The 13,448-nt window shown below is 35.0% G+C and overlaps 2 protein-coding genes across 5 annotated transcripts; both read left to right on the forward strand.

Annotated features, from left to right (window-relative positions):
• The first annotated feature begins 1,542 nt into the window (after positions 1–1,542).
• On the forward strand, positions 1,543–8,286 carry LOC132307950 (uncharacterized). Of its 4 annotated transcripts, XR_009482355.1 has the most exons (5): positions 1,543–1,798; positions 2,675–3,740; positions 5,545–5,925; positions 7,602–7,849; positions 7,960–8,286. XR_009482355.1 is itself a non-coding variant. In XM_059805855.1 (4 exons), coding segments are annotated over exons 2-4 (1,428 nt in total). In that variant the 5' UTR covers positions 1,543–1,798; positions 2,675–2,695; the 3' UTR covers positions 7,604–8,286. The 4 variants fall into 4 exon arrangements, 3 of the variants coding, with proteins under 3 accessions (XP_059661838.1, XP_059661839.1, XP_059661837.1); XM_059805855.1 differs by having other exon boundaries at positions 7,602–8,286; XM_059805856.1 differs by having other exon boundaries at positions 5,545–5,872; positions 7,602–8,286.
• Positions 8,287–11,660: 3,374 nt separating this feature from the next.
• Positions 11,661–13,182, forward strand: LOC132307951 (probable BOI-related E3 ubiquitin-protein ligase 2). The gene is made up of 3 exons (XM_059805858.1): positions 11,661–11,842; positions 11,947–12,310; positions 12,391–13,182. Exons 1-3 carry the CDS (start codon positions 11,787–11,789, stop codon positions 12,979–12,981), a joined length of 1,011 nt encoding a protein of 336 aa, XP_059661841.1. The 5' UTR covers positions 11,661–11,786; the 3' UTR covers positions 12,982–13,182.
• The last annotated feature ends 266 nt before the right edge of the window (positions 13,183–13,448 follow it).

Genomic DNA, 13,448 nt, shown 5'->3' on the forward strand with positions numbered 1-13,448 from the left:
AAAATGCTTTACATATTGCACGACCAAATGTCATGCCGAAAATTTTGAACTTTTAAAAATTTTATATTCCAAGTTTTGGCATTTGGAAGCGCCAAACTTGTTGGAGTACTAATAAGAGGATTGTAAGTGTCAAAAAAAATAAATAATAAATAAAGAAGTACTAACAAGAGGTTAAGGGCCTGTTCGGAATGTGTTCTGATATTGTTATTTTGATATCGGCCGGCTAATATTGTTTTGAAATAGTAAATAGTTTATAATATATCAGATTTTTTAGTCCAAATTGGTGATATTGTGTGTTTTGGTACCATAACGAGGAGTTAGAGCAAAATTTTGAATTTCACAAAATAATCAAATATGGTTTTGATTTTTACTCAAATGTTTTAGTAGCGTCAAACATATAGCATGCATCTAACCCGAAATCTCAAACATATAGCGTGCATCTAACCCGAAATCAGGAAGTGGAGTTTGTTTTGTACTTGTTTTGTGATGTTTAGGAAGTGGAGTTTGTTTTGTACTTGTTTTGTGATGTTAAAAAAAATAAAGTTTATTCTTAAGAAAGAATGTAAGGACAAAACTTCTGCCAAGTTGACATATTACACACTGCACTCTATTCATATGGGAGGTGAACCATGGATGCTTTAAAATGTATAAAAGTGTTTAGCTGTTTTTAAATTTTTTATTTTGGGTTTTTATTTTGGGGAAAAAATGTGAATAATTTAGTAACTGTAAGACTTAAGAGAGGTCTTAGCTCGAGAAGAAATAGTAAATCAATTAAAGTACTAAGAAGGGTAAATTCATAATTCTAAAATCTGCTTCAAAAAAACAGTCATTTTTTTTGGGCAAAATGTATAAAATATTATTTTTTACCAAATTGAGTTTACCTATATATATATATATATATATTAATATTTTGGATTAGTGACCATTGTTGCAAATGAAACCAGTGAGTTTTAATTTGATCAAGCTTAACTTGTTTGTAAGTTAAGTTTGGAATCCTAAAAAAAAATGTCAATATTGATATCATATTTATAATTTAAATTGTTCATGAACTTATACAATCCTAAATAAGTCTATATTCATGAACATATACGAGCATTACATAAGTTAGGATTGTCCCATTTACTAAACGAATTTGATCGATATATATATATATGTATATATATATATTTTTACTTATTTATTTAATAAACAATCTCGAACCAAGCCTATCCTATATTCAAGAACAATTCGATTTATTTTCAACCCTCGAGAGTGGAATTGAGAATTTGGCAAGTAATGTTGGGGTGGATATATAAGCATTACATAAGTTAGGATCATCCCATTTACTAAATGAATTTGATCTATATATATATATGTGTGTGTATTTTATTTATTTATTTATTTAATAAACAATCTCGAATCAAGTCTATCCCTAAATTCAAGAATAATTCGATTTATTTTCAACCATCTGGAGTGGAATGAGAATTTGGCAAATAATGTTGGGGTGGATTTAAAATTATGAAATTGTGAGACTTTTTAAGAAAACAGCAAGACAGTAGAGGGTACAGAAAGAGAAGAACTGATGAATAAAAAAAAACGAGCGTTAAGTTGCTCCCTATTTTCGCTTTGAAGCATCGTCTCTTCTACCAAATCACGTCTTTCTCTTTCTCTCTCTAGATTTTGTTTTCAAAACTTCGCAGACATTTGAAGTTCTTTTACAAACCCTAATTCGTCTATTTGAACTCCTCGTGTTCGAGCGACCAATTCATTTAGAAATAGGATATCAGTTAGGTTCTCTTGCAGATTAACAATACTAAAGGTCAGTCACACTTTCTCTCCCACTCTCTGTGTGTGTGCATATATACGCTCATATATGTGCACAAATACGAATGTTTGTGTGAATTTAAATATGAAAATATTTGTGTGCAAATGTGAATGTGCGTAGTGTTTCTTATTCGGGTTCTTTTGGGTGATCAAAGCAATGCTGTAATTTCTTGTATTTATATGTCCTTTCAATTCTTCAAAATTTGGAGTGAATATCGATTATTGATTACTTTTTTATGCATAAATGTTAGCTAGAGAATTAGTAAATAGAAAATTTGTTCAATATGTGAAATTCTGAATGTGGAAGATGTTGGAGTGGTATGGCTTAGCTCCCTAAACCTCAATCAGCTGCCTTATACACACACACACACACACACACACACACACATATCGAAAGTTCAAACAAATACACACACCCACTATATATTTTTGCCCCCAGCTGGAGCTCTCGAACACTCAACCTCCCCAAAAGGGGAAGAGAGCTTATACCATATAGGCTGCCTTGTATTATTTGTGAACAATGACGAATTATTGAATTGATATAGCTTTTTCAAAAATTCTTAAATTGATCATAAGAATGTCATTTTTCGATGAATTATTGATTTTTGGAACAATTAATTTTCCTAGTGGCAAAATAAACTCTCACGCTATATTAATTTTGCTCTGATTATTATTACTCTTATCTGCGTTTCTTTTTGTACTCAACCACGAATTACTTGTATATATATATATTTTTTTTAAGTGAAGTGCAATTGTTTTCTCACGTAAGAGTAACTAATGCTGCTGGTATATTTTACCTGTGATTAATGGATTTTTCTATCAAAGCAACCAATAAAGTTAATGCCTTTCATATATTCTACTCTTAATGCAGTTGTCTTATTGCAAGGGTTCCATGGCAGGCAATGGCCTGCCATCTTTGGGTCGTGTGAAGCTCACTGATCTAATAGCCTCTGAAGGCCTTCCTTCTGATTCGTACAAACTATCAGTATCAACTTTGTCACAATCACTGGTTCAATATTCGGCTGCCATCATTCAACTACCTGTGGGAGATGGGGCTCTTTTGAGATCTTGTTTGGAATCTGCTCGTCTCTACTTCCATCAAAGGCCATCGTATCCATCGGCAGATATGATTCATACCAATGACTCCCGTGAGTGGTGCAAGACCTCTGGTTACTATGCAGATCCTCATCTGTGGCAAGAAACGTATGATTTTCGACCAGGTCTGACCCTCACAGAGGCCAACAACGAAATGGAGTTCCCTCCGGCTGGTCTGGTGGACGTATTTGCGCTACTTGGAAAAGCAGCGCGGGATATACTGGATGCGGTCAGCTTCTATTTGAATTTGCGCAGTTCTCCATTTACTGAAATACTTGATAATGTTCCCCTGAGAAATCGAGAAGTTTCATCCTCGGTACTCTCCATTTGTTGCAATGGAAGGCCATCATTTCAGGGAGCTCAACACCACAATTTGACATCCCAAGAGGATGGTCAGTTGGTCATGTTTTCTGACCATGAGCATCAGTTTGATAAAAGCCTGATATCTCTTGTTAAGTCAGATAAGGCAGGTTTACATGTAAGAGACTCTCATGGTCGGTGGGTTCTTGTGGATGGAGATCTTGGCCCCCAAGAAGCCATTGTTTATCCTGGACTTGCTCTCTACCAAGCAACGGCAGGCTATGTCAGCCCTGCAGTGCACCGAACGGAGATTGGTAATCTGCAGAATAACATCTATGGACGTTGTTCTCTGGCTTTCAAGCTCATGCCTAGATCCATGACCAGTCTTAATTGTGCAGAGATGAGAGCAGCTGGTCATGGGGTTGAAGCTCAGTTCCAGCTTCCTGTACCAGTGGATGACTTCATGCAGAGACCCCACTCTACTGATCAACTTTTTAACAGGCACAATTTTCCAAGTTCCAATTATCCTGCAGCCCAAGATGGTAGGGAGCATTCCGATAATTTGCTTCTTTTGGTTGCTTGATTATTAGAGATTTCACTACATTTTCCAGCATATTCATTATAAAACTATTAAAACAACTGCTAAAACTTAATACTTTTTTAGTATTATGCATAATTTTATTTAGGTCAATTAAGGACATTTATCTGAATGGAAAAGGCTTTGCTGTTTATAAAATACGAGTGATTTTTGCTCCTTCTCCAACAAAAAGGAAAAGAAAAAAACAAAAAAACAAACAAAAATTAGCGGGTTGTTCTAGGCTCTAAAAAATTTCAAGACCACAATGTGTGCATGTTTGGTTCTTTTTCTGGCATCTATCCTTCTTGTTTGCCTTCGTGATTTGTATTTGCAATTTACGTGGTAATATATAATCAATTCTCATTTTCTATATTGTTATCACCTCACTTATTATAACTGGGTAAGCATGATCTAAGACTAGATTCCCTTTGTTTCATCTGATAATACAATGAAAAGTCAATGAACAAAAGTTACAACTTTCCTAAATTATCCTTAGATTTTGATAATTCATTCAAATCAACAAAGTAAAAATACTTTATTCAGGAAAAAAAGTCTTTGTACTTTGAAGGGTTAGTTTTAGAATTTCATAGGGAGACTTGCATTAATGCATGTCTTCTTAAAAAGTTCGGATCATGAAAAGGACATCAAATTTGAAATGGTGGTAGAGTTTATTTTAATTTTTGTAGGGTTGAGACTTCTAACTTTCTATGTGGTAAAATAGCTTATCATATCATCATTTTTAAAGGCCCTGTGAGGCCTTATCTCTTGAGGCTCACTTTTAGACAAGGCTTCAGAGAAATGCTCTGAAGTGCACACTTAATGATTTAGCAAATTGATATCAGTCATTTCTTTGTCAAACAATTCCTTTTTTTTTATTTATTTATTTTTTATCTCAGCTATAGAGAAATGATGATTTATGACCCCTTTTTTAAACTGCCTTGTGCTAGGTACATCCTTGATAAATGTTTTTGGTATTTGGCAGGCTCTGTACCATGCTATCATGAACTTGAAATTTCACTTATCAGGGATTATTTGTTTCAACATCATTGGTGTCCTAGTTCTTTTGCTTTAAGTCTGTGAAAATGACCAAGGCCTGTGGCCCAATCGTATTTCCTCTCCTTTCAACTTGAAAGGTAGAGGGTTTGAGTCTCCTCAAGTGCATTGTGGGAATTAATTGTCAGGACGGACACAAAAAAAAAAAAAAAAAAAAAAAAAAAAATTCCCAGTGAAAATGGTTAACCTTACTTGTAAATGGAAGAATATAATATACATATAGATGCATGATCTAAATGACATTAATTTACTAAAATTTAAATAATTGTGATGATTCTTAATTATTAGGATCCTAGACCATCATGAAGTTAGACTCTTATTGAATTGCTTTAAAACAGAAACCTATGTTGAAAATAGATGCAAAACAAATTGGAACATACTGGGCATTATGATTTATATATATATATTTGTCTATTCATTAAATGAAATAAAGAAAAGGAAAAAAAAAAAAAAAGGATATCACAAGTGAAAAAGCGATCAATTTTTTGCTCTTTTGATTGAAAGGCGAGGGAAAGGGAAGGGATTATTATTATTTTTTAAATGGTGGGGTGTCTGTGATACTATGCCATATCATGTTGTAACCAAGAGAGTTATCATCATAATACATTGTTACTGTACCACTAGTTGCACAATCTTGATGTTGGAGTGTCATTAATTCTTTTCTTAGTAAGAAGTTTATAACAGCAGGTCCTTGGATCGATGAAATGCTGGTACAGGATCCATGAAACCAATGAGGAGGAGGAAGAATAATTCAAGATGCAGACCACTTCCACCTTCCAAGAGATTGAGACTTGAGGCACAGAGAGTTCTGAAGGAGAGGGTTCAAGACATTGCTGATAAGAAGGGCATTAAGCTGAGGTTCTGCGCTCTGAGGGAGTGTGAAAGTCACATCCACACACTTGATAGCCCATGTGCCAATACAAGAATGGAGATTGGGTGGCCACCAGGAGTGCCATTTGTTCATCCCCATGATCTACCTAACAAGGCAAAGATCGGATTTCTTGAAACTTATGAACCTGGTTGGATGGCCACTCATGATATGGAGTTAAGTCTCATCGAATCTGGACAGTCAAGTCAACACTCGGCTAACTGTAACTGTAACTCTCTTGTGCAATTCTGATATCTGCTGCATATGCATGCTTATATTTCGGATTGCTCTAGTTTTCTTAACTTTGCACACACACATGCTTGTATCATTAGCAAAAGGCTTGTTACCTTTTAGTGTTGAACTATAATCCTTGTTTTGCCAATCAACTGATTTATATTTACTCTTTATAAGCAGCATGCTTGTACCATGTCCTTAAAAGTAGGAAATATCTTTTGTTTAAATTATATATGAAAATTGGAAGTTTGACGTGGCATTTCTAGGACGAGAATGTAAACCAAATTCACACTCCTGGAATATGAAGACCTGACTGATATTAACTGGTCAAACATATAAAAGTTTTGCAATAGTAAAATTATATAGTGCTCTTTCTGACATTTATGAAGTATATATTTTATCGGTTTCCTATGTATCAATGGGCATAATAATACGTGATTTGCTTTCCTTTGTGTTTGTGCCTTTACAAACATATAATCCATAAGAACGTACGTTTTGGATGAGGGTTATGCTTATACAGTAACACCTTTTGCCTTCCAGTTTATCGAAATTTAGACCAAAGAATTGTCTGGTTCATTTTGAATAGCTAAAGGTTTGTGTCTTTGTTGATACATGTTCCTCCTCATCACAACAAATGGTCCTTGTTGAGGTTCATGTTAAAGATTTTCAGTTTTCCCTGCACAGTGGTCAACTATTTCATCTAGGATATTTCTGGATCTGTTGTAAAGTTGAATATGCTTGAGTAGGCTGAACGGGGGCCTTTGTTGGGACAACATTGTCAAGATTTCACCCACCGAATAGGCTGGCCCTCTTTAAATAGCTAAGAATTATTTAATTTGTTGGTACATGTTTTCCCTCACCCTCCTTGAGGTTCATGTTATTGGTGTTTATTCCTGCATAGGTGGTAATCTATATTACTTTTTTTAGATATTTAGTAGCTCTCTAAGTTGGTAGCAACATTTATTGTGCTTGAGCAGGCTGAATGGTGGGAATAGTTGGGACAACTTTATGTTGAGAATTATATTCTTGTGCACATGATATTATATATTTTACTCTCTGATCAAGAGTTTGGTGCTTATGCGAAGCTTTCATTGTAAAGAGAAGATGCCCTTCGATGGAGAATGCCCCAACTTATACAGTCTCCAAGTTTATTTTGTAGGTATTTGTAATTTCAACATTTATCAAACAAACCGATGTGCCAGGCAAGCATAGAAACATGAGAGAGATTTTGTTTTTTACTTTAATTTTCATAATTTCAAAGTTTTGGGGTTTCTTTAATTTAGGGTTTGTCTTTTCTGATTTTTTAGCTGAGAGTTTACCTATATATATGGTTTGATATCGAGAATTTGAGATTGAATGTTTTGGTTGATTGAGAATAATAGAAGTTTGATTTGTCCTAATTTCTTATCTCATCCTTTACCTTCTTATCTTCTCTGCCCTCGTGCAACACTGGTATCAGAGCAGACTCTCAGCCTGCTTCCAATCACACTGTTCTTTTCTCCCTTCTCTTCTTCTCTGCCCTCTTGCATCATATCTCCTTGCAGCATTTGTTATTTTATTTTTATTATTTATTTATTTATTTATTTATTTTTGTCATTTCCATATGTTATCTTCTTTCCTTGGCTTTGGATGCTCTTAACAGAATTTACATCTATTGGCTTGTCTTTGCAGGAATGACTCTGTAATTTTTTGATATGTGGTCACTCTTGTGCAAAATGCAACTAGTTTGTGGTTGGAGTCACATTACCATAGTTTTGACGTGTGGCCTCTCCAGACTTGAATGTGGCTACTTTGCCGGAGTTTCATATATCTGCATCCAAGAATGTGTATTGGCCCCATAGTGTGCAATTTCCGCTCAAAATGATGGAGAACAAAAAAAGATGTTATCCGTTACCAAGGAATATATCGCCTGTAAATAGGTAATTTTATGAGGAAGAAAGAAAAGGCCATGGATGTTTTTCTCGTTCTCCTTTTCTATTTAGACTTGGATGCTGTTCAGAACCACCAGGACTGATTTATTTTATGGCAGCTTTACATACTCTATGAGGTAGTGTGTACTTGGAAGAGGGCGTCAGATGGGAATTTCTGGACTTGAAGGGTAGACGGAAACTTTCACCTCCTCCATGACAGCCAAGATCAGCTCGAGTGTTTGATGCAAAAAGCATCCACCTTGACTATCCAAAAGTTTTTTGTGGAAAGAGAAGGTGTCATAGGTGGATGTAACAAAGCAAACACAGTTGTTAGTTGTATTAATACTTGTATTTCTTCTTCTTCTTCTTCATTTTGTAGCAGAAAATGAAAACTAGCTAATAACTAGACTCACTCTTCTATAAATTATGCTGTTTCTGATGGTTAAGAGATTTTGTTCCATGGTGGTGGTTTTTGAATCAGAGTTGAGAATATCTTGGTCGCATTTATCTTCTATTACTCTTTGCAGGGTTCATTGTCTTTTTAATTAATTATTGTTTACTGATTATTTACTTTTGACACCAAGCTGTTGAATCCTGAACTTGGTGAGTGATAATATATATATATATATATATTCGGGCAAATAGGTGAGTGATATATCTTGAATTTATTAATTGTTTGCTGATTTACTTGGTTGTTTTGCATTATTTATTGTTCAAATCTACTCACTTCATACTTACGAGTATTATTCAGGCCACGGAGGAGGAGGAAAGTACTATGCATTGTCGAATAGATTCTCTCTCATGTGATGCTCTTTGATTTGATACTTATTGTTGAAATATGATTTTGATTTTGATTTTTATTAAAAATATTTGATTTTGACAATTCGAATTTTAAGGAAAAATTAATTCCAATTAGATTTTAACAATTAGTTGACTTTTTATTGGTGGTTTTAGAACTGCAAATCACCTATTGAGTGACATAATTATTTATTTGCGGGCTCTCAATAACAGAGTGTTAGAAAAGCACATATGGGTGTGAATTTGAGACTTTAAATGCCTAGCTTGAAGAAACCAAAACTATAATAAATAAATTGATTCAACAAATAAATGAATTAGCCAATCTCATTCAATAATTGATTTCAATAATACAATTCTGGAGAAAACGAGGACGAAAGTGCAATGAGCTAGATCTAAAAACAGGCACGAGATGGACCATTATTAATTACTTTTACTTGGATACAAATGAAAATTTGTAATTGAAGGACCAAAATCTATATATCTTGTGCACGGTCTGGATCAGCAGCATGCATCGAAGACAAAGCAGCAACACAAATCAGCAACGCTGCAGAAGTGGCAACAAAGATGAATTCGTTAGGGTCAAGAATTCCCGGGTTAGGACTATCGACTAGACTATTAAGTTTGAATAACATTGTCGTACATATATATATAGAGATGTGTGTGAGGCTTACCTTCTTTTGTGGTAATTAGTTATATCACCCCTACTTTTAGTTTTCAGAGGAGGGTGGACTTGGGGGTACCCATGACCTTCTTTTGTGGGATAACCAATTGGTGGTGGTGCAACCACAACATGGGTACCCGGCGGTGTAGGGTATGCACTCGAAGGTGGAGGATATGCAACTGCATGTACATATAACTAACAACATTATATGTCACATGTATGTATTTAAATCAATATATATATATATATATATATATATATATATATATATATGTATATATTAATATCATGCACACCAAAAAAAATGTTTCCCTAACATATCTCTCGCCACTCACATCATCATAATTAGTGACGCTCTCAAGTAAAAAAATGAATAATTAGCGTGACATTAATTACCAGGAATTTGGTGTTCATCGTAGTGGCTCATGACTGTGACTAAGAGAGATGAAATTAATGGAGATTGAGGGATTCTTTGGGATTCTGGTGGAGGGTATTGTGTATATATATATATATATATATGCGTGGAAGTGTAGTGGTAATTAGTTAGTAATTAACGTAGTATTGGAATTAACTGCACCGACGAGGTTTACGAGGCCGGCCACATAAATAGAGCCGAACGAGTTTGCTTTTTGTGCTCGTTTCCATGTCTATTGAGCCGGCCGGTTACGCCTCTGGCCGTTATGCATGCCGGCGATCAATTATATATATATATATGTGTGTATATATATCTTCTATAAATTATACATAGAGAGAGCAATGCTATACAAAAGTAAATTATGTAACTCAACAATGACCTTGAGTGCCTTCAGTACTGTGCAACCGGCAGTAATTAAAGCATGTTTTTAAGCTTGTTAATAAAAACAATTTTTTTTTTTTTTTGGGTAAGTATAAAATGTTCATGAAACCAACTTTCCAAGATAAAAAGGAAAAAAAACTTGTGAAAGAGATAAAGTTTAGGACAAATTAATTTACAAATTCGAGACTTTGATGAAATATTGTATCATATTACACCCAGCAAAGATATGAGATACCGTTAAATGTGTGAATATATATGCATATATATAGTAAGATGTAATACGGAGTATTATATAATTACATGCAAATATATATATATATATATATAAGGGACATTTTGTTTATATATTTAGTGTAATATAGTAAACTTAACGGCAACATTTTAAGATAGGTGTACCTAAAGTTTCAGTGTCCTGACTCCTGACTATACAAGCAAGGTATAATGTTCTGACACTTAATAATTTTTCTCATGGTAAAAAATTAGTTGGCAACCTAACATTAAAAGGTTACGAACAACATAAATATTATTATTATTATTATTATTTGTTCTAAGAAGTACTTTTCAAAATTAATTACTACTATTAAGACCCAACATCACATTAAGTTCCGACAAGTAATTCTACCATGAAAGACTTCCATACATTTTTAATATATCATTATATATGTCATTAATCGATTATATCGTGTCACATAAGTTAAAGTACTTTATTTTAGTAGATCCTATCACTCTATATCAGTATTATATGAGTCAACACTTGACTCCCTAACATAATAAAGAAGTGCCCTACCATTGAGTCACCAATTCACGTCGGACAAAAAAAAAAAACTCTAAAGTGAAAGGAAATATTAATAGGAAGTGTTCTTTTATTTGTTTCTTTTTATTTTTGAAAGATGTATTTATTTTTATTTGGGGCTATGCTTTTTGGGAACCCCATTCATCATCAACACCTCAATCAATCTTTGAATCTATCAGGCTCACACTTCTTTCTTGGAGAGAGAGAGAGAGAGAGAGATTCTTTTTCCCAATGGGAGTAAAGAGTGAAAATCACATAAAGAATACAATATCATATCAAATTTCAAAAATTGAATAGAAAGTGAAAAAGATTAAATATATATATATATATATATATATATATATTTTCCGCAAGTCATTAACCTAAAAGGGGAAACACAAACACACATATGTCAACTATTTAATTAAACAAGTTTGATTCATCATGACAACATATGTCTTGAACAAACCACAAGTCCTCCAAATTAGTTGCCTGAATTAAAATTAATCCAAATGCAATAAGTGTGTTGTGACCCATTAAATATTACCCCTCTTTTTTACTTTTTACTTTTGTGGTGTTCACATTTCGTTTGTGGTTAATTAATTAAAGTATCAATAATAGAGTTTAATAAGATGGCCAACCATGAAAGCATGCTCATTGGCGAATCCATCCACTCATTCTCATCTCTAGAATACAAAGGAAGGATCGGAGCAAAATGCACGTCACTTTCACGTTTTAGTGCCTCCTTCTCACTCTGTGTGTGTATATATATATATATAAGCATATCCACGGAGTATATTTTATACTTTTGTTCATTTCTTTCCTTGCTTCTCCATCACTTGGTCCCAAACCAAAACAAGCAAATAGAAAACCACGCATATACTTATAGAGAGGAAAAAGAGAGATCGAGCTAACTTTCATGGCTGTTGAAGCTCGGCATCTAAATCTCTTTCCTCCCCAATTCATACGAAACAGGTAATCTCATCTTCTCTCTCTGAGCCTCTCTCTCTAGATGTTTCTCTCTACCTATTTTCTCTCTCTAAAATCGAAACTAACGAAAGAGTTTGAATAAATCACAGGGAAATTATGAGCGCCATTGAAGGCCGCGCGAACATCTACAGCTACTGCGCGACTCCGATCGGAAACGCAGTGCCCGATCCATTATCAGGAACATCCACGACGGAGACTCTGCAGCTTCCTATGTACACCTCTGCCATTGCCAAGACTGCCGATAGCGGTCTCACGGCCTACACTACTACTCTTCCGGTTTCGAGAAAGCGTTCGAGAGATTCAACCAATCCATTCATGATCTCCTTTCCCGACGGTCAGAATCAAAACAATGATCACAACAACCACTCCGTCTCTCACACTTTCGTCGGCGAGGATATTTCGTTACAGATCCAACACCAGCAACTAGAGATCGATCATCTCCTCACTCAACATGTGTGTACAATATTTGTGAATTGTGTGTTTGATTAATTAAATTGAATATGAATGTGTAATGTGTGTGTATATATATGCAGACGGAGAAATTGAGAATGGAGATTGAAGAGCGGGGAAAGAGGAATTTGAGGAGGATTATGGCGGCATTGGAGGAAGGGATGGGGAAGAGATTGAGAGCGAAGGAGGAAGAGATAGAGAAGATGGGGAAGTTGAATTGGGCGCTTGAAGAGAGCGTGAAGTCGCTGTACATGGAAAACCAGATGTGGAGAGACTTGGCTCACTCCAACGAAGCCACCGCCAATTCTTTGAGGACGAACCTCGAGCATGTGCTGCGCTACCAAAACCACCACCTCGGCGGCGCAGGTCTGGACGAGTCGGCCGCTCCGACGGACTATGCTCAGTCGTGCTGCGGCAGCAACTACAATGGCGGCGGCGGCGGTGGTGATGAGGAGGAGGAGGATGGGCGTACGTTAGCAGGTAGTGGATGTGATGGTGGTATGGTGGACAGGAAGAGATGGTGCAGGAAGTGCGGGAAGGAAGAGTCGTGCGTGTTGGTGTTGCCATGCAGGCACCTGTGTCTGTGCACTGTTTGTGGGTCGTCGGTCCAAACTTGCCCCATTTGTAATTCCAACAATAACGCCACTGTGCACGTTAACATGTCTCCCTCTTGACAGATTGATGAGAAACATTTTGGAAAAAAAAAAAAAAAAATAGTGTATGCCCTGCCAACAATGTAGTGTTGGTAATTTTTTTTTTTTTGGTTCAATGAACACTTATTATTGTTTTAGAGTAAGTTTCACTTACCTTGCATGAAATTTGTTAATATGTTAATATTTTACATAGATTTCTTTGTGATTTCATAGTTTCATTTACCGCCTTTGAGATTGTGGTTTATATAATTGATTTTTCACCGCCTATTAGGGCACTTTACAAAGAGACGGAGACAAACAAAATATATTAATGTTTGTAACAGAAAATGAATAGAAGGTTGTTTTTGATATTTTAATACTTGAAATGATAACAAACATTTTATGAGCAAAAAAATATGTATATAAAAAACCCACATTACAGTCGTCAAGTTAGACACCCATTGCTGATAAGGGAGGTAAATGAGATTATGAAAAAAAGAAAAAGAAAA

This window comes from Cornus florida, unplaced genomic scaffold (assembly GCF_030987335.1).
Source record: "Cornus florida cultivar Cherokee Brave unplaced genomic scaffold, ASM3098733v1 CherokeeBrave_3.0.0_Hap2_Chr05, whole genome shotgun sequence".
NCBI lineage: Eukaryota > Viridiplantae > Streptophyta > Magnoliopsida > Cornales > Cornaceae > Cornus > Cornus florida.

Coding starts and splice junctions, on each gene's coding strand:
- LOC132307950 (XM_059805854.1), top strand. CDS start 2,696: ATGGCAGGCAATGGCCTGCCATCTTTGGGTCGTGTGAAGCTCACTGAT. Junction 3,741..5,544: donor TTATCCTGCAGCCCAAGATG/GTAGGGAGCATT, acceptor ATGCTGGTACAG/GATCCATGAAACCAATGAGG.
- LOC132307951 (XM_059805858.1), top strand. CDS start 11,787: ATGGCTGTTGAAGCTCGGCATCTAAATCTCTTTCCTCCCCAATTCATA. Junction 11,843..11,946: donor CCCCAATTCATACGAAACAG/GTAATCTCATCT, acceptor AATAAATCACAG/GGAAATTATGAGCGCCATTG. Junction 12,311..12,390: donor ATCATCTCCTCACTCAACAT/GTGTGTACAATA, acceptor ATATATATGCAG/ACGGAGAAATTGAGAATGGA.